At 39.8% G+C, this 27,905-nt stretch overlaps 1 protein-coding gene across 4 annotated transcripts in view; it reads left to right on the top strand.

The window, feature by feature from the left end:
* Positions 1-27,905, top strand: part of MICU1 (mitochondrial calcium uptake 1) — a 170,597-nt gene that overhangs the window by 30,570 nt on the left and 112,122 nt on the right. For all 4 annotated transcript variants that reach the window (XM_042457029.1, XM_042457030.1, XM_042457028.1 and 1 more), the window contains exons 3-4: positions 16,683-16,866; positions 21,897-22,059. In XM_042457029.1, coding sequence (XP_042312963.1) covers positions 16,683-16,866; positions 21,897-22,059 — 347 coding nt within the window. The remainder of the gene's footprint in view (positions 1-16,682; positions 16,867-21,896; positions 22,060-27,905) is intronic.

Here is a 27,905-nt window from a genome sequence, read left to right as displayed (position 1 = left end):
ATACACTAATAATTATGCTCCAGTGTTTCTAAAAAAAGACCGTGAGGCACAGTTAACATTTCCTATCTCTAAACCCAAGTCAAGACTATAGGTTTCAAGAATGGTGAGCGCCTACATAATCCCCTCCCTTTCTTTTTCTTTTCATGTGTGGCTTATCCCTCTCCCTCTCCCCTTCTGACACCAAACCTAATGCAGCACTGATTCTACATTTCTGATAAGTCTACTCTCTGTAAGCATTGAACCACAATTTGAAACAAGTTTGCATGTTTATGGTTATACAGGTGTTTGTTCTTGTTGTGTGCCTTCATGTTGTTTCTGATTTATGGTAACCCTAAGGGGAACCTATCATATGGTTTTCTGGGGCTGAGTGTGTGACTTGCCTAAGGTCACCCAGTGGGTTTTCATGGCTGAGCGACAATTGCACCCTGATCAAGCACTACACCATGCTAGCTACACATAAAAAGGGATTTTGAGAAATCATGCATGAAGGAGATAATGTGAAGAAGTGCACACAAGTTCTCAGCAGTCCATCTTCCTTGCTTTAGTTAAAGGAGATGAGGAGTATTATATCTATAACAAGCTAACTATGCTAAACAATTGTGATATATAGCCTACATTACAAGTTTATCACTGGCCTTGCTAGACAGCTGTTCTGTTCTCATTGTCAGCCAGGCAAGGAGAGCACCTGACAAAATAGTATGGGTTATTCATGATGTGCTGCTGCTATTTCCTGGATGATTATGGACAAACGCGCAAGACCAGATACGCAAGCCACACGGAAACTACACTAAGGAAGGAACGAGGACATAGATAGTTTAACTCTACTGATTATTGGTCTGTTTCAGTAGAACACACATTACCAGCATTCATTAGATGTAAACTTTTTGTTGTGGTTGCACTTCTGTTACAAGCAAACCTTAGAATTTTAAGTGTCACATTGATAAGATCTAACAGATGGCTCTTTTTTTAACCCAGAAAGAGTCTGTGAAATCAGCCCTGTAGTTACAGACTCTAATAAAACCACCCCTCCCGCACAAAATAATTAGCCAGTTTCTGAGAAGCTATACGGAGCTGTTGGTGGTAATGAAGATGTAGGGAATGCTTGACATCTGCAGAATAGTGAGGATACACAACTATTAGCTGCAAGCTCTGAGACTCCTTATAAGCACTCGATGCACTGAATTTGATGCAATCTCTGAGCATAGAAAGTGTTGACTTGCAATTATTACAAATTTGTTATACTCTGATCTCCCTAGAATTTTTGTTTATGAGCTTTTCAGTCACTTGGTTTCTAGATTCCCTTGGCAACTGGGAGCATACTATTTTAAAACACAGTAACAACAAAGATCTTGGGAAGCGGTTTTCCTAGTGCTGTTACCGTGGATCATTTTAGCTGGAGATGCCGCAGAATAAGTATAGGACTTCTTGTGTGTAAAGTGTGTGCTCTGCTACTGAACTGAGGAAGTAAACAAACAGATAGATAGGCAAATAAAAATAAATAAATAAACAAAGAGGAAATTTAAGTCAAGCAGTCAGACTCAGTCAAAGAAGCTTAAGTAAGTTATCAAGCTTGCTTATAGCATCATGAGTCACTGTACAGGTATATAAACAAGGCTCTGCAATGCAGTTTCACAGGCCTTTTCAGACAATGTCATACAGTATCTGCATAATTTAATACATTGTGTTAAATACATAATATTAAAGTTAAACATGTGTTCCAATGGTGTAATCCCATGCACCAGCCTAATTATTAACGAGATGCATGGGTTTTCTGTATAGTTTGTAAGAGCTAAATTAATAGTATAAATTTAAAAGCCCCATAGATAAGCTCATGTACTGGTTGAATATCAACTGGGTTCCATTGTTGCTTCTTTAGCTTACTTTAGGGAGTGTTTTGCTGTTGGCAAGTTACACCTGTATTTACTTTACATCTAGCTTTTAATACAGCCTTGCAGTTAGTTGTTTACTTGTGACAACTTAAGAAAACTTCTGATCAAGTAGTTTGCCAACCTCACTGGTCAGGCTGCTTTGTGACTCATGTAACTGGCTAATTGTAATTTCATATTACATGAAGGAACTTTGTTTCATGTGCTAAGAGTAATCTTTCTCTCCTCTTATATTCAGATTTTTATATTACCTGATTAGTGTAAGCCATAGTTTGCTGTCATATCTGGAATGGTCAACCTCACTTTATTCTTGTCTTCCAAATGAGACCCTGTTTGGGATATGGGAAGCAGAGATGAACCTGTATTTGCCAGGTTAGATGTAGTGTCAGACTGTGTTTTGTGTTCAAGGGAATAGGTAGGTAAAGTGGAGGAGGATATACACAAGCCCAAGACTGGTTGATAAAACACTAACCCATGATTTTGAAGTTACATATGGATCAATTCAGTGATATAAATACATGGGTTAAATTCTGTCTTTGGCTGTTAATACTTTAGCTATCTTCATATTAAGAATAATTTTAATTGGGGATTTTAATAGGGATTAAGTTTCATTTCCAGGGAGCATTGGCTAGATTTGCATGCAGGAGTTAGCAGAGACTCAATATCAGTAAAGACCGAGTCCCTTTGTTAAATGCTTGTTATGTTCTCAAGTAAGGACTAGAATCTTTAAAATGGGCACTGCATCCCCTTTGGATCTCATGGAAAGGTGTGCTCAGATACTGCTTGGACTGGAAAATCATTGATTCTTTTAAAGCTTTGGTCTGTTCATCCAGTTTCTTAGTCCTTCATATAAAAATAATTAGAGAAGAAATTACTAGTTAAGGTGTTAGTTGCTGTATCTCTGAATACAACATTCACAAAACGTTAAAACAGGGAATAGGATAATAGAATCACAGAGTTGGAAGATACTCCAAGGACCATCCATTCCAACTCTCTTCTGCCATGCAAGAATCACAATCAAAGCATCCCCAACAGATGGCCATCCAGCCTCTGTTTAAAGACCTCCAAAGGAGGAGATTCCACTACACTCCGAGGGCATGTGTTCCACTGTGAAACAGCTCTTAGTGTCAGGAAGCTCCTCCTAGGGTTGAGGTGGAATCTCTTTGTGTAGCTTGCATCCATTGCTCCAGGTCCTGTTCTCTGGAGCAGCAGAAAACAAGCTTGTTCCATCCTCAATATGACAGACATCCTTTCAAATGTTTAACCAAGGCTATCATATCACCTCTTGACCTTCTCTTCTCCAGGCTAAACATATCTAGCTCCCTAAGTCTATCCTCATGGGGCATGGTTTCCAGACCCTTCACTATTTTGGTTGCCCTCCTCTAGACATACTTCAGCTTGTCAACATCCTTTTTGAAATTTGGTTCCCAGAACTGGACACAGTATTCCAGGTGAGGTGTGACCAAAGCAGAATAAAGTGGCACTATTACTTTCCTTGATCTAGACAGTTTACTTCTATTGATGCAACCTAGAATCACATTGGCTTTTTATTTGCCGCACTGCACTGTTGACTCATGTTCAACTTGTGGTCTACTAGGACTCCTAAATCCCTTTCACATGTAGTTTCACATGTAGTAGAAATTTAAAGAGGGATATATTGGTCCTTCTCTTGACTCCTCCTTGGCTCTAGTCTTAAATATTTTAGCCAGCACACCAATCCATAATTCTAATTCAATTCCTTTTGAAGAATCTAATGGTGGAATTCTGCACAACTGCAGTGCTGGAATTCTGTAGTGCTGTGTTAGTTCTCCAAGTACAAAGCTTTTTAAGCTGTGCTCAGGGACACTGCATTTCCTTAGAGGCCTCAGTGAGAAGATCAGTAGCACTGCAAGATTTTTAAGAGCTTGTCCCACCACCCTGATCATTCTTTGCAATGTGCAACTACAAGAAAATGTTGGCTGTGTTCTAGGGTGAACATCTATTACTATGAGGTAAGAATGAGGTTAAAACAAGCCCATCACCAGTATTCCTCATGAACTGGTGCTTGTACATATTGCTTATGTCCATCAAAGTATTGATATACCCCAGAAACCTGAGCCTCTTGCAGAGATTACATTTCAGATATCCATCAACAAAGAAGTTAGTGTGCTAAAGGCTCACTGACAGGAGAAATCACTGAATTAATAGATCTGCTTCAGATATCATAAAGAATAAGGGTACAGCTTATGGCGGTGGCTGCACTCTTCTGTGTCAAGTTAAAATACTGTTGCAACTCAGTCCGGAGATATTGGGATAGGGTGGGAACTAACTTGAAATCATCGTTAAAGGAGGGAAATGGCTTAGGAAGTAGACCTTGGAAAGAAATCATGAAGCACAATGTATTTATTTCTTAAAGCATTCTCCAGTGATGGTGAACAGTCACCAGAAGGAGGTGCTTTGTAGCCAGTTCTAATAATACATGGGAAACTGTAAACTTTTGATACTAGGAAACTCACCCAAGAATATGTTTTGGAAAGTTCCTTCCATGGCTTTCTGTGGCTTGTGTGTGTACTGAAAACTTCAGCATCCTCCTACAAGGTAGATTTTTACTCTGTGTGTACGTGCCTTTGAGTCACTTGTAAACTTATGTCAACTCCACACATTTCTCACAGGGTTTTCTTAGGCAAGGAATACTCAGAGATGGTTTTATCAGTTCCTTCCTCTGAAATATAACCTACAACACCTGGTATTCATTTGTGGTCTTCTTTCCAGTTAGTTATCAGGGTTGACCCTGCTTAGCTTCCAAGGTCAAAGGAGATCTGGTTTTTTTTTTTAGTCCCACAGAAAACAGAGTACATGTTGAACAGCATTTCTTCATTTTCTAAGCCTTGACACACATAGGGTTTCCTTTATGTCTACTTATTTGAAAGGCAATTTTGGCCCATTGTGTTTCTCCTGAAAACAGACCTGGCAAACGTAACAACGTGGAGCTCCGTTTTGATTTTGAGAATGAGCCCTGATGTTTTAGACATTCAGCTTTCATATTTCAAAGTACTAATTGACTTTTATTACTTTGGTGCAAGGGCATTTGAAAGGGAGAATTTATATCCTCTTCAGTGGCAAGCTGTGCACTATTCTCATTTAATGTTTGGCACAGGTCCTAGGAATATCTGTGGTCATATCACCCTTTCTGTATGTCTTTTAAATAAAAAAAATGACACAAATTAAAGCCTCATTGGAAGAGGACAAAGGTATGGCTCATTGCTAAATGCTTTTCGCTCCTGTTTCATTTTATGGAGCTGCTTATTAGTAAACTTATCCAAGTGTTGCTGGGATGTAAATACACATGGGTCAGGGTTGCATTACTGGGCTTGAGGTGTCAATTGATGTAAATGTTGAGAGACAGTTCCAAAGGGAATTACTGGAGACCATGTTCCAACAGAGCTCAAGTTATCATAAAGTTTGCAACTGTATTCAACCAAACACCAGTTTTATAGAGGTTTTAAAGCATAAAGCATCGGAGTTCAGCTTTTCCAGAGTGGAGAATTGTGCAGATGGTCTCTGGCGGGACCTAAAGAGGTAGCAATACTGCCAAGCTGGTTTGGCTGGGAAGAACTGATTTGCCATTATACATTGTTGATGAATGTTAATTATTTCTGGAAAAGTGCTGTAAATTTGAAATGTTGTAAATGTAAATTGAGACATACATGGGTAACTGAGTGACCGCCATTGAACTTAGCAGTCAGCTCCACAGTTGGTTCCTCATTTCTGCCCAGCTGAAAGTTTAAAAGATTTATCTTCAGCAAACAACTTTCTCAGTAAATGTCTGTCATGATGTAGATGGGGGGGGGGGGGGAAGTGTGCCCTATAGACTGCAAGTGGCGCTAGAGCTGTCTTTGTGGTCCCCAGAGACCGTAGTATTCCCCCCCCCCCCAAATGCCTTCTGGGGATGTGAGGGATAATTTTCTCCAAGTTTTTGGATGCTCCTGTGCCATTTTAAGATCAGGAGAAGCTTCTTCTTCTTCTTCTTCTTCTTCTTTTTTTAGTGAAGTGAACAGAATGACTTTTGCTTGCTTCTTGTTAAATAAGTTCTTTCCTTGTTCTAAAGCAGTGGTTCCCAAATTTTGGTCCTCCAGATGTTTTGGACTTCAGGTCCCACAATCTTTTACACTTGGCCAAGCTGGCTAGGGCTTCTGGGAGCTGAATAACAAAACACCTGGAGGACCAAAAGTTGGGCACCAATGGTCTAGAGTGATGGTGGGGGTTGAAAGCATGGAAAAAATGCTCCACACCTCTCAAAAGGCACTTGCGGGTATTGGGGGGAGGGGACATTTTAAAAACATTTATTTGTGGACAGCGGCGTTCTGCCCTGGGGCCAAAAGAGGCCCATCCCTCCTTGCCTTGCATGACTGGGAGGGAAGCTGCTATCCCTGTCCCTGCTCTGGACAGCTTTACTGAAAAGTAAAGCCTCACAACGCAGGGAATGGGGATGCTGGGCCCTCCAGCTCCCTGCCCTGCTAGGCTTGGAAATCCAGCCTCACAGGGCAGGGACTGAGAACGTCGGGTCCTCCACCTGGTGTGTGGCAGGGAGGTGGGGGTGTCACCCACTGCAGTCCACACTCCTAGTGACACTACTGTTTGTGGAGTGTGTCACCTTCCAAGATCTTGAGGGGGGGACTAATGTGGCCCTCTAGGCCACTCCACTCAACTGCTCACTTGACAGTATCATAAGGAGCAATGAGATAATGTAAGCACTTTGAACACTCTGAAGTATAAATTATTATTATTGTGTTATTGTTCACTTTATTTTGTACTATTTGTACTACTACCACATCCTAGTTTTGGCAGTTGGAGAGGAGAGTGCCATTCAAGTGGCTTTACATATGAGAACTGTTACTGGGATTTTTTTCCTTTGGTTGTAGGAGCACTGAAGACTTGCAATCAGAATGCAAATGGAAGTGTCCCATATGGTTGCTAGTTCTGACCAATTTCAGGTCCCTGAGAGGAGCGTGGATCCCAACAGGCTTTACTTTTAGCTGTCTCAAAATTAATTTTCTCTCTGCTCCTTTTCCTAGGTCTTCAAAACTACCCACTTGCTTTTTCTCTCTGCTGTCTCCTTAAATTGGAGCCATATCACTTGTTGGACTTTGGAGAAAGTATTTTCTTCAAAAGCTCATTCAGCTGCTGGGAGAGCATCTTTTGAACATTAACTCCCATTAGGGAAGCATTAATTAACCATCATTCTCATTATGATGTCCAGGCTTGAGTGGCAGTGCTTACAGACAGCCTACAAAATAATGCCCAGAGGGGAAGAAAGGTGTGAGAGGCAAGAAGAGAACAGAGGTACAGCTATCTTTCAGGCAGGGAGATTTTCCAATCTGGGCTGCCTGATACAGTGAGCCCTCTATATCCACAGATTTTTTTAGCCTATGGATTCAACTATTCACAGTGTGAAAATATTAAAATATATACATAAATTCCAAAAGAAAACCTTGATTTTGCCATTTTATATAAGGGACACCATTTTACTATGCCATTGTATTTAATGGGTCTTGAGCAATCCACAGATGGTGGATCCTGGAACCAAGCTCCAGTGGCTACCCAAGGCCCACTGAAGGTAAATCTGTATTGGTAGCAGAGGATTTTGAAGGCACTCTGGGTCAGTAGATAGCTAATTTGATTCATCTGTTCCAGGCCTTCCAGGTGTCCCTGCTCAGGTCCCCCAATCTACGATCCTTTTCTATAGGGCTCCACATGTCATAAACTATTAACTTGCAGTTGGCCTAGGAATAGTTGGACTACATCTTTGTACTGTAATACTAGATTGTTGCAAACACAGAAGGCTTGTGCTTAAAACAGTAAGCTAAGGTTTTTGGTAGAGCTGAAGGGGACTCAGGCGATGGTTGTGTGGCCTTCTAGTAATATAAATAACCTTCCCAAAATATTGGTGAAGAGAGGCATGGATTTTGATCATTTCAGAATAGTGAATGCTATTGAATTTGTGAAAGAGGAAGATATTTTGTGTCATAATCTTTGGTTCATAAGCTTTATGACACATTAGACATACTTTACCTTTCATTATTGCTGTTACTGATGAGCCAAATCCATGAATGAGGCCTTGTAGAAGTAGTATTAAAGAGTTTGTAAATGTTTCTGTACTCTTGTATTCTTGCTGTAATTAATGAGTCAAGCTCTCGCATACATGGTTAAAAACTATACATTAAGTTTGTGTGTAGGATTGCCATATCCCGGTTTTTGGCATGACATTCCCTTTTCCCCCCAAACTGTTCTGAATGTCCCGTCCCGGGTTGGCACCAGTCCCAGGAGCTTCCGGTGACCACCTCATCCCCCATGGTTGCTGCGCTTTTAGTGCGGCAGCGGCAGTAATGCAAGGCCCAGCTGCCATGCTAGGCCTTGCTGGTATCAAGAAGGGCACGGGGTCTAGCCGGAGGGCTGGGCTCCAGAGGAGGTGGCCGCGGCCACGCCAAGGCCTCCTTCGGTGGCATCGAGTGCCACACGTCACGGAGTCTAGCCACCTGTCTAGGCCCCAAACAAGGAAGCTTTGCCGCGGCGAGGATTCCTTCTGCGGCTCCAGAGCCATGTGGGTCTGAGCTGGCCACCTAGGCCCCAAACGAGGAAGCCTTGCGATGGCGAACTTTCCTTCTGTGGCTCCGGTGCCGCACAGGGCCTAGCTGGCCGGCTAGACCCCAAACAAGGAAGCCTTGTTGCGGTAAGGCTTCCTTCTGTGGCTCTGGAGCTGTGTGATGCCTAGCTGGCCGGCTAGACCGCAAACAAGGAAGCCTTGTTGCGGCGAGGCTTCTTTCTGTGGCTCTGGAGCTGTGTGGGGCCAAGATGGCCAGCTAGACCCCAAAGGAGGAAGCCTTGCTGCGGCGAGGCTTCCTTCTGCGACTCCGGTGCCGTGCAGGGCCTAGCTAGCTGGCTAGGCCCCAAAGAAGGAGACTGCCACTGGGCCCCAGCTGGCTGGGCCCCAAGAAAATAGAGGGTGGCCGCCACAGCAGGTAAGATCTCTGTATTTTTATTCTACTGCCTGCAATGTATTTTATGATGTTGGTTTTTGTGTGCTTTCTGAGGAAGAATGTTTTCTGTAAATAGGTATTTATATTAAATTTTATAAAAAAATATTAATGTTTTTTGCTCCTAGCTGGTTGTGTCCTCCATTTTCTTGAATGTCCTACATTTTGTGTGAATTTTGCCCTACATTTTGTCCTCCTCTAAGAAAAAAAGTTGTCCCGGTTTTGTGGTAGCAATTTATTGCAACCCTATTTGTGTGTCATGACTGGGGTTTCCTATGGGAAAATTGGAGTCCAGACCCAAACTTCGAAGTGTGTTGCTTTGTAAGTAATTTAATAATATACTGTAACATGTTTTATATTGGGAATTAAAATGGATTATTCACTGTATAGAGTATTTTTAATTACATTTTTTAAAAATAAAAGAATAAGGATATTGAGAGTTAAGGCAGGTCCTTATGTGGTGAACATATCATAGGGTTTTCTTGGTTTACCATTGCCATCCTCTGATGCTGACAGAGTGTGACTTACCCAAGGTCACCCGGTGGGTTTTTATGCTTGAATGAGAATTGAATCAGAGTCATAGTCTAAGGCTCAGACCACTACACCATGGTGGCTTGATAACAAATTTATAGCAGTGAATTAAAATGCTATCATATATATTATGACTATTCAAATGTAAGTCCCACTAGGGTGCTCACTGCCAAAAAACTGTGTCATGGATTGAAATCTTACATTGCAGTTTGATGCACACATACCTGGAACTAAGTACATAGGATCACACTGTAAATCTATTTTTTTCTATACTGTTTTGTCCAGTAGCCTATGAGTTAATGGCACTGCTGTTCAGCAGAAGCTTCATCAATTTTTTATGATTTACATTAATATAGATACTTTGCTGTTTTACCATTATAACCTGGGCATACGTTAATTTGCATTCATAATGGTGACTTTGTTCAGAGGACACTGGCAGTGCTTCTGTACGATTTAGTGTGTCCCTTGCGTTCTGCAGAGTGCTTGAATTTATTAGTACTTTCAAGTCTGTCACGTACAGTAGCTGTCAGAGCCTGATGAGGAGCTAGCAAGAAGAGAACTGGGTGTTTGGGTTCCTCCCTCCCTCGCTTTTAAAATATGTGACTCAGTTTTGGGGTTCATTTTGTCCCTCTGCCTCAGATTTGTTTAAAATTCATATATATCCAGTTGGCGAACAGGTATAAAGAACTGTGTTTTAAACCCTCCTGGGCGATCAACCTGTCCTTCCTGGTTTCCTTGTGTGAGCTCTCATATTATTTACCTGTCCATTTTAATAGTAATGCATTGTGCGTGCACATGTATTTACATGCATGAGTTCATGCATATGCAAATTTGTGTGGCTTTTTCTGTTCTGTAGAAAGTGATCCATTCAGGTTGAGCATATTGTAAATGTTTTTAAAAATGGCCTAAAAACCAAATGTGATTTTACATCAGAGTTGAAAAGCCAGTATTCTCCAAAATTGGCCTAAATAACATTTATTGCTAACAATCTATAGAGGACTGACATTCCTTCCTGAAGCCTTATGTGACTTTGGCTTTGTCTGGTATTCTGCTGCCTAAAAAAGACTTTCCTCTCCAGTACCTTATGCCTGGATCTCCCTTTTAAAATCCCAGGATGGTACCACCTTTTCCAACCTGTGTTCAGATCCCTCCTCAAAATGTTTATCATCTTTTCTGTGAAGCTTTAGCTTGAACTCTTTAGTCATCTCTGCCCAAGAAAACTAAACCTAGGTACATGCTGTTGCATTTGCACATACCCATGTTCTGTTACTTTTGCTATAGTTATCTTCCACTCTGTTCAAATTTACACCTAAGCTGGTTGGGGCAGGAGCCTGTCTTCTTGCTTATGTTACTTTGCAGCGCACCATGTGGTGAGATTAAGTAGGATAGACGAAGCCTCTGAATGATCACATTTTCCAAATATACATGTTCTCCAAGTTGGACTTTGGCAGGCCTTTTTTTGGCTTGAATACTCAAGCAACTGGCTTAATGACTGAAATGACTCAGCCCTGGGAAATCTAACATATCAAAAAGCTGCATTTTAATTGCTTTACAATTACCCCTTTGAAGAATGAAAAGCGAAAGTAACAGTCAGTGAAGTCCCTTAAGTAAGCGTAACATATATCCTTGGGAAAGAACATCCTTTTCAAAAAATGGACCACTAGATCTTTATACTGGCTGAAGCTCTACAGGTTTCTCCACAGCTCCCCAGTGCAGGGGAGCTACACTGGTGGAATCTAGAGTTGACAGGTGGCACCTGGGCCAGATTTAGCCCTCTGAAGTGTGGGGATTTGCTTTCTTGCTGTGAATATAAATGGGAGGGAAGGAACAAAGAAAGGTTGGCCACTCTGGAGGAAGAGAGCACCCTTTCACTTCAGTTTCCCAGCAACTGGCATTAAGGAGCATATTGCTTCTGATACAGGAGGTAATATATGTCATGATTATCATCCATTAATTGCCCTGTCCTCCATGGAACCCACACTGTATCTTGAGGAGTGTTCCATGGTACAGTGGGCCCTTAGTATCTGTGGGGTTCCTTTCCGGACACACACACATACCATGGATGTATCCATGCTCATGGATGGCAAGCCTGCACTTAGAGTGGGCGGGTGGGCAGGCTGTATTTAAAAGTGCTCCCTTATATGTCCTGGATCTCCCATGATTCATTATCATTGGACAAAACTGGGTTCTGGCATTATGACAGAGGAGGAAATTTCTGTGTGAACGTTCTCCATACCATGCATAAGTGTACAGTATATACTAAATTTCTTATTTGCATTTTAGAAAACAACTCTGAATAGCTCGATGTATTGTAGCCTTCCCTCATAGGAGGCTGGCTCCAGTCTCCTATTGCTTATAGTTGCTTCTTTTCAGCACATTTTCCAGGTGTACAATATTGTTTTTGCATTGTGGTGACCATAATGAGTATACGTACTGTTCCAAGATTGCTTGTGCATAGATTGGTGTAGATATTATATCTGCCTTTTAAAAAATTTCAGTCCCTTTTGTAATGTTTCCTTGCATGTGGCTGAGTCCATGTTTTCATGGGGCTATCAACTCGTATCTTTTTCTGGCCAGTCACCACTAACTCAGGCCATCAGTACATATGTGAAGTTAGGGTTGTTCATCTCAGTGTACATTGCTTCATATTTGTTCATTTTGAATTGTGTTTCCCATTGTGGTGGTCATCCCAATGAATTATTTTATAATGCCTTACTTTAAACACTTTTCCTGCAAATTTGGTTGCCTCACTGCCCGTATCTAATTCGGGATTACTTGTATCTTTGCAGGGAGGCTTTCTTTTATCCTTTTGTTGTGGGATGTTTCCATTTACAGTATTCCTGGTGTTCTTTATACATGTTCCTTAACTGAATACTGTCAATTGAATATATAAGAGGAGGAGACCTCTTATCCTGTGAGGTCCCCCCCTCCTTAAAAAAAAGTCTTTCAGGGAGGATTCTTACAAAAATTTTTGAAAATCTAAGAAGACGGTGCCTGTGAATAACTCCTGCCCACATGGTTGTTGACAATCTCAAAAGCATCTAAAAGTTTAGTGAGACAGGACTTACGTTTTCAGAAACTATGTTGACTTATTTGGAGCAACGTGTTGTTCTTTATATTTGATTATTTTATCTTAATAATGTTGTACACTGATTTACCCAGACAAGACGTTAAGGTAGCTGTACTGTAGTTTCTTTAGCCTTGCAAAGCTGTTTTCAGAATTTCACATTTCATTGGTCGCTTATTACTTCTTGGGTGTGGAATCTATTTTCAGAGACAAGTTCCATATTTTTGTTAGGAAATCAGCTCTTTCACATTTGAATTTTTGTGTGATTTATTAATTTTTAATTTGTTGATAAGGCCTAGAACTTTATCGATCACTTGTCATCACCATTTGCCTCAGTTCCTCCAAATGCCTTCCTGAAAATATACATTTGGATATTGATATTTACTGTCGTCTTTCCACAGTGAAGACAGATGCAAAGAATCATTTGGCTTCTCTGCAATCTCTTTATCTTCCTTTAGCATTCTTTCAATGACCTTCTTGTCCAACACTCCAGCCACGACACTAGCAGTTTTCCTGCTTCTAATGCATTTCAAAAACATTTAAAAAGAATCCATGATGTATATTCTAGCTAGACTTCTGCTATTGTGGTTTTGAATAACCACAACTGTTTTAGAGAGGTGTGACACTCTTGACTTACCCTTTCAACTTCCTTTTAAAAATATCTTCTTTTGAAATTACATGTGACTGAACTTGGCAATTTTCCTTAGAAGAGTAATTGAATCTGATACCACAGTTGTTACTGTCTCCTATCAATATGGCAATAGTCACATCTTGCGCCAGGTCTTATGCACCATATGGCATTATGTCCAAGGTTGCTCCTCTTGTGATTGGCTTCATTACCAACTGTCTTAACTGTCTTAGCACAATAAAGGAGCCATATCATACTCCCACTATTAAATTACAGCAGTTGTGTGTAGTTGTCTGATATCTTTTGAGATTTCTACTTCGTTTGTATTTTACTTTCAGTGTCCTTTTTGATGCACCCACCTTCAACATGTCTTTCCTTCATATTCCTATTGTATTCAGAGATAATGATATGCTACTGGCTGTCTCCATTCTGTTTGTTATCTGACATGCTTGCTGTATCTTTAAAGCCTGCTCTAAATCTACTAAATCTGTGGCTTTCCCATTTTTTCTCTTTAACTGGCTTTTCTGTCGTGCCACACATTCATTTCCTTTTCCTGTCACATCCACATTTGGACAATTTGAAACATTTTCATGCTCACCCAGAAATCTAAGAGGATTTATCCCAAACTGGACATTCCTCAGTTCTGGCTGCTTTCCCCCCAGGATTTGGTTTAAAAGCTGCTCTACTCTTTTGATTTCCATTTTGGATCAAGTGGAATTTCCCTTTGTTTATGTCTGAAAATGTGCCTCACATTGGATGCCTAACAAGTCCAAAACCTTCCTTCCAACACTGCCATCTTTTCCACAGTTTGAGAGTCCCAACTCTGTACATTTGGCCCTCAAAGAATGGGTTCCATCTGATGGATCATTTCCCTCCTCCTTGGAAAGATGTCCTCATTCTGCAGCTCCCTTATCATTCCAGATTGCAGTTGCTTGATATTTGAAACATCACAGTACTGCTGTGTCTTCAGATACTTTCATTATATATCAGTTTTTTTAAAAAATCCAAAATGATAATAATTTTTAATGGAACTAAGAAGAAGAGGTATGGAAGTGTGTTTATAGTATGTTTATTTTTTGCATTTAGAACTTTGTTTTGAACCTGGCCATTGGACTGTATTTCCATTTACTTGTACAATAAATACAGGTGTACAAGTTCATTGTTAAGAATTATCTGTGAGACACAATTACTTAAACTTTGTCCCCCATCAGGAATTGTGTTATCACAACAAATATCCCCCTTGTGACATGCGTCTTGTTTATGATTTAATGGCTTATAGGCAAACAGCCAGTTACTGTTATCATCATTCCTTTTCAGTGCGTTTTTCTGGATTCAGAATGGAAAGGCAAGCAGGCCAGTCCATTGGTTCCTCGGGATCAAAAATAAATCAAAAGAGCAGAGCCCAGAAGGCTTGATGGTTATGAATACTGCAGTTTTGACAGCAAAACCAATTTTATAGTTCATCCTTTATTGCTTGAACTGCTTGTTTTATTTCGGGGGTTGAGAAAGTTTAAAGAATATTCAGTCTTATAGGAGAAGCTTTTTATGTCAATAAGACATGACTCACTAGAAAAGACACTAATGCGTGGTAGGGTAGAAGGCAGTCAGAAGAGAGGAATACGGCATTCCACATGGATGGACTCAATTAAAGAAGCCAGAGCCCTTATAAGACCTGAGCAAGGCTGTTGTGCATGGAGTATCTTGGAGGTCTCTCATTCATAGGGTCGAAATTGACTTGAAGGCAGCTGACAACAACAACAACAATTTTTTTTCTGAAGTGGAGGGGGTTTCTGGTGCCCTCTTCTTCCATTTTTCAGAAAAAATGGAACATACAGAGGTGGGAGTTTTTGTAACAGTGCAGTAACCAGTCCAGAAGGGGTGTAATACATACACTTTTAATCTAGTTCATTCACTTGTGCTAGGTGAGTTCTGGGAAGGGGCAGAGGAAATCTGCATTTCTCTAAAAATGTTGATTTTTCTCTTGACATGTGCAAAATGCATACGGCATATGGGATGCAAGAGGTAAGAGGGAGTTGATTTCTTCTGGCAACTTAAATCTTGTCATTGCTGTGGAAATTTCATCTAGGAAGGTGTATATTGTGCAGGCAGCTAGAAAAGACAACTTCAGAAAAATTAAAAATCTGATTTTTTTTGCCACTTTAATGAGGATTTTGATGTCCGTGAGAATATTCATCAGTGGAATAGTTACCCTGTACCCATGGACCTAGATTTTCTTGATCACCTGGCAAAGGAATCTTAGCCTGTTACTCTGAATTCTTTGGTGAGCTTGAGTTTCTGCAATTTGAAGTATGCTTGTGGTATCTATGTACGTTTGGATTAATGTGGTCAGGTGGGTATGACTATTTGAGGCCAAATGTCTACACCTACACTAAGATTGCTGGGGGAAAGCTTCCTCTTGGTCCCACCACCATCCCAGGCTCGCTTGGTTGAGGACACATGAGAGAGCCTTCTCCGTAGCTGCTCCCACCCTCTGGACCTCCCTTCTGCGGGAGGCTAGACTGGCCCTTTCCCTGCTTGCGTTTCCATGGCAAGCTAAGACATTTTTATTTAAGCAAGCATTTAATGCATACCATTGAGCATGTGTATTGCCTTTTAACTTCTGTTATATTTTTAATGTAATTTTAACTGTTTAAAATAATTAATTAAATTTCTCAGGGGGGAAGAATGGAATGAGATATACAAGAACGACTGGACAATCAGTGTGAATGTCCTCAGACAAAAAAAGTTTCATTTCCAGAAGGAAACTCCCTTTGTCTGTCATATGTAAACAGTCTCCAGCTCACTACCACTCTTCCCATAGTCCTGGGATTATGCTGATCCTGATCTGGAGAGATCCCATCATGACTAAGTGCCTTGGGCTTCTCCCAGGCTGAGCCATCTGTATAAATGTGGTATAGCTGGTTTCCTGCATTGGGGAGCTCTCTTTTGGGCTATTTGCCTAAAACATCCCTTGTTGATATAGAATTGATATGAAAGGTCATAGAGGGTGACTGAGAGTTGGATCTTGGCTAACACACTTCATCAGATACAGTCATGCCATACTAAATCTGCTTAGCTTGCCATTAAATGTGCTAAAAATTACAATCCGCCCTTGTCTTATGCGACCGATTCCCCGCCCCCCGCATAAGGCAAAAAGCGTGTGTGCTCGAGTCTCATTAGATATAATGGGGCTTGTGCTCGCCGCACGGCTGTATACACGCACCACAGGCGCGCACACCATTCTCCCAGCAGCTTCCGTGTAAGCTGGAAGCCGCTTATAATGAGCCTGCATATGGTGTGGGCTCACTGTATTTCTCTTTTGAATTTCTGTTTTTCTGGTGAAAAACATGTAAGATTTGGCTGTGAAGTATAGTTTGTGAATGACCATTTGGGTTTATGAACACCTGGAATAAAACTTTCAATTCTTTTCAGAAGCCTCCAAATAATACTGGGTTTCCCATTTTCTTGTGGAATATACAGTTTAAGGATTTTCTGATATACATTTTAAATGGCTAAAAGAACTCATCACTTCATATTTTATTTCTCTTTTATCTTAGAGCCAATGCAGAAGCACCATCGTCTGTGAAACATGATATAAGGACAGAATCTGGTGAGAAGGTGAAGGATGGAGAAGAAGCTGTGAATGAAGAATGTGATGACAGGAAAGCTGTAGAGTCAAGTGATGAGGATGCTCCAACAGAAGGGAAGAAGAAAAAGCGTTCTGGATTTCGAGATCGTAAGGTATTGTAATATTTGTTGTGCTGGAATGTTCTGCATTAAACTGCAGTCGTGTAAGCTAAGGATATGAAACAACCTGTATTCTTCATTAGCTGAACCATATGTAACTTTGATTACATTTCCATGTACAGTCCAGCTTTTTGTACACACTTAGGGAGAACTAGCATGGTATAGGTTTGAATATCGGTCTAAAACTGGAGACCAGGGTTCAAATCTCCTTGAGCCATGGAAACCCGTTAGGTAATCTTGGGCCAATCATACTCTCTCAGCCTCAGAGGAAGGTAATAGCAAACCGTTTCCAAACAAATTTTGCCAAGAAAATAGTGTGGTAGATTCATCTTAGAGTCACCATAAGTCAAAAATGACTTGAAGACACACAACAACAAATCTGTGAAGGGGACCACACAACTCACCCTATCCTACATATACTGGTCTCACAACAAATACTTCTTTGTCCTCCCTGCCACATGAATGTCCTTTGGAAGCAGCTGCACCTTCATTTTCTGAATGAAGTTATCTCCTGCTCTTCCAGGCAAATTAGGCATTTGAACATTCAGATATAGCTAGCTTTCAAAACGTGCTTCTCTCCCTGAACAGAAATGTTCTGTCCCTGGTGGCTTCATTGGAAGAGGAAAAGGAATGGTGAATTGTGCAAACTCAAGACTTGTCCATGTAAAGGCGAAGCACAGCTTAGTTCTAGTGTTTCACTGGACAGGACCTAACCCAATGTTTGAATTTTCACTTTTGAATTACAACCCTTATGTCATAGGTTGCCCCAGGATGTGTCTCTGTAGGTTGTTTTTTCTTTCTTTCAAGAAGCATGAGTAAAAGTCCCTTTGACAATTTTTTGGTTCCTAGACAAGATATGGGTTCTAATCTCTGCATTAGAGCTTCTAGAGTATGTAACACTTTAGAGCAGTCTGCTACAAGCAGTTTTAATGTGTGTGTGTGTGTGTGTGATTATGTAGATTATATAAGACAGGTACAAGGAGATAGGTTTTCTTTTTAGAGTTTGGAAACTGTTCGTGTTTTGATAACATTAAGACAATTAACCATGACATAGTAAATCAAAGCATGGAATATAGGACATGTTGGAGTGTGAACTGGTCTTGGAGAAAAGTAGAGTAACTTGTAACTTGTTCATATACACTTGTCTCTCCACATTCACTAGGATTAGGGGCACAGGACCCCCATGAATATGGAAAAACCGCACATAACAAAATCACTATGTTTTTACCTGAGAGAGAACACCTCTCTAGGAATGCCTCTCTCTAGATCCTCCAGTGCAACTCTGTGATCAACATTTGCCAGAAATTGACCATAGAATTGTGCTGGAGGAGCTACAAACACCTTGTGGTGTGTTCTCTCTAGGAATCTCTAGGTTCTTCAGTTTGGTTAAAGTTGACCATAGAGTTGCTCTAGAGGGCCTAGATATTCCTAGAGAGAGTATATTAATAAAATCCATAAATAATCAAATCAGCAAAGTCTAAGCCGCTAATGTGGAGGGATGAATGTAGTAATAACTAATGTGGCTGCCAATGTGTTCTGCATCTAATTGTGTTTGAGTACTTGGAAGAGCAAAAGAAATAAATGGTGATTGCAAAAGTACAGTTGTGACTGAGCATGAATGATCAAGCAAAAGAAATATGAATGGTGTGATTATCTTCATTCATTTGAATAAGTAGTTCACTATAGTAGGACTTCTCTGTAATGTCTGGAAAAAACTAAAGAGGCAGAAAGAAATTAGACCAACTGTACAAAATTTCTACCAGAAATTGGACTGAGTTTCTAATGGAAACACTATTGAATCCTGCAAGTTTTGTTGTACAGTAACTATTAATAGCTGGGACTTGATTCCTTTAGTGAATGCCTTATTGAATACACTTATAAACATGTTACTTGTCACTAAATAATCTCTAGATTATGTTGTGCTTTGATATTTCCTGGGACTTCTGTTTTCCTTTTCATTGAAATGTAGTCCTAAAAATAGTTGGAGTTTCAGTTCTGTTCTGTACATTACATCTTATGATACAGCAGAGTTTTTCTGTTAGTCTGTGAGAGTAAACCTCTCAACTAGTAAATCAGAATAGCCAGATTTAATCTCTGGAGCCCACATTAATATGTAATAGTTTTCCTTGATTGACTGCATTTTAATTGAAAGCTTCACGTGTGAGTGAATCTCAAGCTATTCCTTCTTGGCAAAAGCTTCAATATGTTTATGAAGAACAAATTGATCAGATCCCCAGTACTAGCAGGACATATTGGTCAGTGCAATTGTCTCTCTTTCTTCTGGACTGTAACAAGGAGAGGTGGAGTTCACCTTCACCTGTCTATGGAATTATTTACAATGTGGTATTGAAAGCCTCCCACAGGCAACAACCCAGTACTTGCTGTCGGAAGCGAAACAAGGGATTATAACTATGAAGATCATCGATTATCAGCTGTTTGATCAAAATGACATGCCCTGTGTAATGTAATTTAATGGAAGATGTAAAGTTACAGATGGGTAGTGCCATCACTACATTCTCTTTCTTTGGGGGATTTTTTTTTCTACGAGAGAGAGCGCTATGGGAAAGTGGAGAATAAAGAGAGGCGGAAAAACAGTAATGCAAGGAACTACATGTGTATGAAGGAGTTATTCCTTTTCTATTCTATTTCTATTGTTAGTTTTGCATGTGTTAATTCATACGTCAGCTCCATCCCATCTCCTCATCATGGTGAATATTTTTAAAGAACACGTGAAACTTTAAATTTCTTAGACTGTGCAAATTGCTGCTATGCCATGGAGCTCATCCTGTGCAGTTGAATGATTCTGTGCCTCCCATTCTAACTGTACCCCATAGATTGTTTATTAGGTCTTGCTGCTTTCATGAGCTGAAAACAGTGAATGCCTCATATATGCTGTTCTGAGTTTGGTGAGGCAGGGGTGAAATGGAAAGGCAATCAATGATCATAAGATAATTACCATGCTCAAGCAACTCTGTGTATTCTTCAGTTTCTAGAATATCTGGCTTATAATAGCACAGACTGTAGAGAGCTTCAGAAATGGCATTTGGTCATGAAATTGCTTTATAAGAATAATTTCTTCCTATTTTATCAAATTTTAACCAGGCCTAGTCCATTCTGGATAAAAATAAACAGGTAGGTGAGTGTTTTAGAATTTGCTTCCTTTTGCATTTGATTTGTTTGACCTTAAACTATAACTTATTAAGAATGCAAAGACAAGGAAGCTGACATAAGCTGAACTTTCAGGTTGTTTTTGCTTTATGTGCTTGAATTGAATTCCGTTGAAATATAGTATTGATCAGAGGAAGTCTTCTGATGAGTTGTTAAATTTTATCCCCTCCCCATCAAACATTCAAGCACTACATCACTATCCCTAATCAGCATTCATAAAGCTATATTGTAAACCATGATGGAAATGAAAATTTTAAAGTGAAGATAATAGACTTTGATTTGAAGTTATTTTATGCAGAAGTGCAGTGATCTTTGAGGCTTATGGTAAATGCTTCACTTCCACATCTAATTTAGGAGAAGAAGTGGGTGCTTTAGGAAAAGAATTTTGACTCAGTCTACCTGTTGTATTATGGGGATAGCAAAAAATACCTGAAGAAACCAGGTTTCACCTGATCTTGGAAGCTAAGCAGGGTCAGGCTGAGTTAGTACTTGTATGGGGAACCACCAAGAAATACCAAGTGCTGTAGGCTATATTTCAGAGGAAAGTCATGGCAAGCCACCTCTGAGTATTCCTTACCTAAAGAAACCCTATGAAATTCATGGGGTCACCATAAGTTGACAGGTGACTTCAAGGCCCATACACACAGAGTAAAAATCTACCTTATACAAGGATGGTGAGGATCTCAGTAGTATTTTAATATTCTAATATTTAATCTTCTAAATGCCAAGGTTATAACTCTCTTTTTTTAAAGGTAGTATTGAACATTAATTGCAGAATCCTTTCTAGCATGCAAAAGAAACACATGCTAAGGGGGCCTTTTTGTGCATTCTTCAAATGTAGACTCATGAAGTGTAAGTGGCAATTCTCTGGCTGTCCTTTGTTCATTTGTTGTTGTTGTGTGCCTTCATGTTGTTACTGCCTTACGGTGACCCTTAGGTGAGGGACAGCGTTTTCATTCTGACAGGCTCTTGCCTTCTGCAAGCTTTATGTAATGTGTTTTATTTATGAACTCCCTCTACTGTATTTTTTTACTGAAATTTAGTGTTAATACATTATTTTTATGAGTTTACATTGTTGTAACCTAAGTTGCACAGAAGCCCTGATAGGGTGAGATAGAAATATCTACATAAATAGAATTTTGGATACAGTTGAGAAGTCTGATTGGCCCTTGCTTGAGACATTAGGGTATTCCAGGCCTTGGGAATCATCATGAGTACTATAGCTGCAAATACAAGAGTGTCCTTGTGAGCCCCTGTTGACTTTCAAGTGGTGATGGGTATTTGCTTCTATGGGGGAAAGTTAATCATTTGGAAATGTTACAATGAGCAGAAAACCAGTGTTCCATTAGCATCCTTACTATTCCTACTGATATAGGTCCTTTGGGTATGAGAGTGTACGTGTGCCATGAGGCCCTTTGAGCAAAGATATACTACATCTCCAGGGTCTTGCAGTGTATAATTCCTCCTTTCACAGACCCTGCCACCATAGTGACAGCTGTCTTACTAGTTATTATTAAATTGTTCTCTTTATTAGCTCATGGGTAAAGTTCTTTTGATATTTTTAACTGATGCATATTATCCTAGCTTATTGGAATTATCTTGTTAGAGCTTAACAGACTGCCAGTGGTAAAGAAAAAGAAAACCCAACAACCCTGAATTATGGAAGTCTCAATACAACAAAAAATGGCATTCAGTAGTATTTCTTCCCCTCTCTACAGGATTTCTTTTTCTCTAGTCAACAATGTATTTTATTGGCTAAAAATCTTGCAAGGGTTGCATATGAAATTATATGCACTTGTCAAAGCAACACTGCGTTTTAGGAATGCGAAGATGTCATCTTCTGTGTTTCTTTTCAGGTGATGGAGTATGAAAACAGGATCCGAGCATACTCTACTCCAGATAAAATCTTTCGATATTTTGCTACCTTGAAAGTAATCAGTGAGCATGGAGAGTCGGAAGTGTTTATGACTCCACAAGATTTTGTGCGATCTATAACTCCAAATGAAAAACAACCTGAACGTAAGCAACTTTATTTACAATGATAGTGAACGCATATGATTTTGAAGGAGGGAAAACCTGGTTATTAATTTTATGTTTCTAAAAAGTGAATCAGTTTTGCCGAAGTACCTAAATTGGGCAAATTGGGGGAAATTTTAGTTTCAGCCTCCTTTGCCATATTTGCTGTGATTTAGCATATAGAGATGTTTTAAGAATTATTTGGACCAGGTATATAAACACCTACTGTATATAAATGCAATTTTATTACTGTCTGGATCTATCCACCACTGTAGTCAGAAACATTTTAGTTGGTGAGTGTTGCTGTATTGGGGCACAAAGCCCAATGAGATGGCTGTCCCTGCTTTTTTTTTTTTCTATGGGGTATCAGAGGTTGCTCCTTTGTTGTTATTTTTGAGGGAAGTCTTTTAAATATGAGGTTGTGGACTTTGAGACTATCTTTCTTCCTTCCTTCCTTCCTTCCTTCCTAAAACAACTCTTGAGTGGTGCTGACAGTCTATAGTTTCTTTGAATTTATATATAATACCTTAATAGTTGTTAACTGAATTTACTAAGCAGATTCAAGTGGGTTTAATTCTGACTGGCAGGTGGAGTATAAATATTTGTATTTGAAGAATAATTAAGTTTCTTTTTATTATTTACATAAAATACTCCTTTAACTCAGTGTACCTGGCTGAAGCAATGAATTGATGTAGAGATCATTCTAGGAATAGCATGTTTATACGTACTCTACATGGGGCAACCCTTATACCAAACTCGGAAGCTACAAATGGTGCAGAATATGGCGGCCCGGCTGGTCACTGGTGCTCCCAGGACCAGCCATATAACACCGGTTCTTAGGGACCTCCATTGGCTGCCCATTCGCTTCCGAGCTCAATATAAGGCGTTGGTTATTACCTATAAAGCCCTAAATGGCTTGGGCCCAGGATACCTAACGGACCGTCTCTCCCCGTACATTCCGCCTCGCACCCTCAGAACGTCTGGGCAGCAACTACTGAAGGTGCCTGGGGCCAGATTAGTTTCCACCTCGCGGAGGACCTTTTCCATAGCTGCCCCAGCCCTTTGGAATAAGCTGCCCACTGAGCTCCGCTCATCTACCACCCTGGCCCAATTTAGGAAGGATCTCAAAACCTTCCTATTCCAGCAGGCATTCCCCGAATAAATATCCTGTGGGCCTCCCTCCTCTTCCGTGGCCATGAGGTTGGGCTATAGGGGCTTTTTATTTGTTATTGTGTTTATGGTTTTTAACTTTTTCCTGTATTGTATGTATTTTAATCTTGTTGTTAGCTGCCCTGATCCCTGGAAGGGCGGGATAAAAATAAAAATTTTATTATTATTTATTTATTTATTATTTATATGTAAATTTTAATATTCACATAGGAATTATTGAAGACAAACAAATGTTTTTAATTCAATTTAAAATTATATTAAATTTTAAAATACTTTTAAAATATATTTTTAAAATTGTGTTCATCTCTCCAGCTTAAATAGTTGAAAAGAAAGGCTTTGTGCCTCCCCTATCTTCTACACCAAATGTCTCACCCTAGCCTTCAATTGAATCTTTCCATGCATCTTCTTACCCTGTACCATCTCTCTGACTTTTAATTTTTCAGTCTATGCCTTCAGATATTAGTGGTCTCCTACACCCTCAAAACACTTTACTTTTTCCTTTGCTATTCTTTATGTCTGGACCTGTCTGCTTTGTCTGATTCATAGACATCTGCTTTTTCATTAAGTTTTGGAAATGATCCTGTTGTTCTAAAACTCTGTTGTGTAACTAAATCTAAGCATGTACAACCAAAATAAGAATTTCACTGTAAACTTTGTGGTAGGTACTGTCCTAATAATACTTTGTAGAGTACCATGAACATAGAGAATGGGTTTATTGATGACAATGATGGTTAGAGCTGTTGATAAATTCAAGTACAAATTTATAGAACGGTGCTAAGCCAGAATTAAGTACTTTCAGGTCCCATTGACCTCAGGAGAAGAAGGTTATGCATGTGCTTAAATTTGTCCCATTGGCAAAAACCCACTCAGGTGATAGCTCTTTGAAAGAAAATCCACAAATCCAGTATGCTGTTTGACAAATTTATAACTTTCCTCTCAGATTTTAAAATTGATGACTGCGGAATTATATTGCCTTGGCTTAGGAGAGTCTAAAAGATATTGTGGGCTGATTAATAACTCCATTTTCTGCACCATGACCATTATGAACTTCTGAATAAATGTGAAGCATTTTATCACTTTTACTCATAAACAGGTGGTGGTGATATATTTTCTGCCCTGCTGATCAAAAAGGCTGCTTTCCTGCCCCCATTCCTCTCATCCTTCCAGTCTGAATAATAAGATGACATGGCAGTTATTTAAAATCTCTCCCAGGAACTCTTTTTAAACTCTTTTTAAAAACCCTGATAAGTAAAATGCACATGGTTTGAATATTCATAATATGGAAAAAATTCATTTCTCCTCTCCCCCTCCCACCGGCACTGTTTAGTTTTGTGATGGATCTGTTTTCCAGGTTGCCTGTACAATTCTAGTTGTTTTGCTCCTGCAACTCAGTTTGGCCTTCTAAACTTAAAACTCCGTGCTGGGTATCATTCTCAGGTTCCAATGTAACACTTATATTGGACAGGTGAATCTGTTTATTGGTGGATTTAGTTTGTTAGCATCATGTGACCAAATTCCTTTGTATAAATCAGAACGAAAATATATCCAGGCACAGAGGCAAACAACAAAACAGTAAAGCCTCACTGTATAATATAGATGATGAACATCTGGTATTACACTGGCCCTATAGACAACACAACACAACCCTTTATTTATAACAAAGTACTGTATATACGCATGTATAAGTCTAGAAATTTTAATTAAAAAACTGATCCAAAAAAACTTGTGTTGGCTTTTCCACGGGTCAATGTAAATACTGTATTTTAACTCCTATCAAAAAAGGAACCATGTTCTGGTGAAAGGTAAAAGCTTAATTTCTTCTTGGAGCACTTAAAAAATGCATCAACCCTCTCTCCTATCTCATCCATCCAGCATTTAGGGTGAGCACAAACAGTTATGCCTGTCAAAACCTATCATAGAATCATAGAATTGTAGAGTTGGAAGAGACCACAAGGGCAATCCAGTCCAACCCCCCTGCCATGCAGGAAATCTCAATCAAAGTATTCCCGTCAGATGGCCATCAAGCCTCTGTTTAAAGACCTCCAAGGAAGGAGACTCCACTACACTCCGGGGGAGTGTGTTCCACTGCCGAAGAGCCCTTACTGTCAGGAAGTTCCTCCTAATGTTGAGGTGGAATCTCTTTTGCTGTAGCTTGCATCCATTGTTCTGGGTCCTGTTCTCTGGAGCAGCAGAAAACAAGTTTGCTTGCTCCTCCATATGACACCCTTTCAAATATTTAAACAAAGCTATCATATCACCTCTTAACCTTCTCTTCTCCAGGTTAAACATCCCTAGCTCCCTAAGTCATGGGCATGGTTTCCAGACTCTTCACCATTTTAGTCACCCTCCAGTTTCTCAATGTCCTTTCTGAATTGTGGTGCCCAGAACTGGACACTGTATTCCAGGTGGGGCCTGACCAGAGCAGAATACAGTGGCACTATTACTTGCTTTGATCTAGACACTATACTTTTATTGATGCAACCTAAAATTGCATTGGCCTTTTTAGCTGCCGCATTGCACTGTTTGCTCATGTTCAACTTGTGGTCTACTTGGACTCCTAGATCCCTTTCACATGTAGTTTCATTCAGCCAGGTATCCCCCATCCTATATCTGTGCATTTCATTTTTCCGCCCTAAGCGCAGTACCTTACATTTCTCAGTGTTGAATTTCATTTTGTTAGCTTTGGCCCAGCTTTCTGATCTATTCAGGTCATTTTGAATTTTGATCCTGTCCTCTGGGGTATTTGCCACTCCTCCTAATTTGGTATCATCTGCAAATTTGATAACTATGCCCTCAATACTGTCATCCAAGTCATTGATAAAGATGTTGAATAGCACTGGGCCCAGGACAGAACCCTGTGGGACCCCACTGGTCATTTCTTCCCAGGATGAAAAGGAGATCTTTAGCATAATTTTCCTTTACTTCAGCCTTTACATCCTTTGTTATGTGTTGCTAAGTTTTATCCTCAATTTATCCACATATCATATCAAAATCCATAATTTTGTCCCCAAAACCTGCCCTCAATTTATACATGAGGTCAAGTTTAATATATACTGTATGGTACTACCTTTTCCTGACCTCTTTCCATATTGTTAGCTTCAATCCAACCAAAGTTCCTATTTGATCCTCTCCATTCTTATTTCTTACTTCTGACTGGCCCTGTCTTTTACTTTCCCTCTCAAGGTTTAATCTATTCCTATCTTTCCCCATCTTTGTCTCTATCTCTGATTGGCCCTATCTGACAGTTTAACAGGCGAGCTTGTACTTAGTCTTTCCTCCCACAGACCCTTTCCCCTACAGCATTCCAAAGGCTATGTTTGACCACAAAAGCTTCAGTCTAATTGTTAGTCCTAACTGGAGTAGGCTCACTGAAGCAATGGAATTGGCATGCTTATCAAGTTCCCATTGATTCAGTCTGTCTACTCTAGCTGAGACTAACATTTGGACTTAGTTCACTTTCTTTTGGTCAAATTGTCATTAACAAACATTTTATTAAATTCAGTTATTTTCATACAAGTCAATTCTCTGTAACCTGTTAGTAATGAAAGGCTTAATCTGTAGATAGTGATAAAAAGAGAGACTATAACCTTGTACATTTTGAACCACTTCAATGTATGTCAATATTATTTTATCTGATTATTTTAAATATACAAATGTATTCTTTCCACATAATAAGCCAGGCTGTTGATTTAAATTGAAATTCCTGTCATGTGTTATTGCCTCAAATGGTGAAACTTTTATATACTGTTTTCCCCAATTTAGAGAGTATTTGCTTAGGGATTAGCTTTTCGTTTTGAATTGTTTTCTGTCTTTCCTAGTAGACCATGTTAATGCCTCCACTTTAGCTTAAACCAATTCATAATTCAGGCTAGACATGTGAATTTAGGGTATATAGTGAACTTTGGTAATGGAATGTCTCCACAGCCTTTTTGATCTTCCACAGTACGTTACATCCATTGTCTCAGCAAAATTATGCTATTGTTTTTGGCTTAATAATATGGGAACAGGGTGGTGGTAGTAATGCTGTCATACTAAAAGGGATTTAATTATGGTAAACAGGAATACCAGCTTAAGAATTATATTCTTTTTAATAGTAACTGTGTTCCCTAGACAAGGCAGTTTGAAAATGTCCCTTTATTTAAGTCTTTTTTTAAAAATTCTAATTATTGGCTCATAGTATGAAAAAAGGTGACTAAGAGCCTCTACAGACTGGCACCAGCATGGGGGCAGAGTGGAAGCGTGGCAACCGCATATTGGCCACCCTGACTCCATCCCCATGCTGTCCGCCTGACTAGATGGCAGGCAGTGTCATGCTGCGGCTTCAGTGCAGCGTTTACACATGCTGCACTGAAGAAGCAGAGAACAGCTGCCACAGCTAGGACATCCTTTCCATGGCACAAAAAGGAGCCCTTTTTGCAGCTTCTTTTTGCTCCATGGAAAGGCCAGATCGGGGATGCAGCGTGTAGTTGCCATGGCCCCAATCCGTCAAGGAAAGGGGCAGTTGCAGGCCGCTCCAAAGGGGAAGTCTATTGAGCCCCTAACTTTCTAATGTGATGGACTTTTGAATATTTCATCAGGTATTCAGACCACGTTGTTGAGAACTTTCTAATTCTTCCTTCCAATCCTCCTCAAAGTTTAGTCTGAATAAAACTGCCCTGCTCATTGTGTGATTCTTCAAG

Source organism: Sceloporus undulatus, chromosome 3 (genome assembly GCF_019175285.1).
Source record: "Sceloporus undulatus isolate JIND9_A2432 ecotype Alabama chromosome 3, SceUnd_v1.1, whole genome shotgun sequence".
NCBI lineage: Eukaryota > Metazoa > Chordata > Lepidosauria > Squamata > Phrynosomatidae > Sceloporus > Sceloporus undulatus.
The sequence above is the reverse complement of the archived record's forward strand: the minus strand, read 5'-3'. Positions and strand labels throughout refer to the sequence as shown.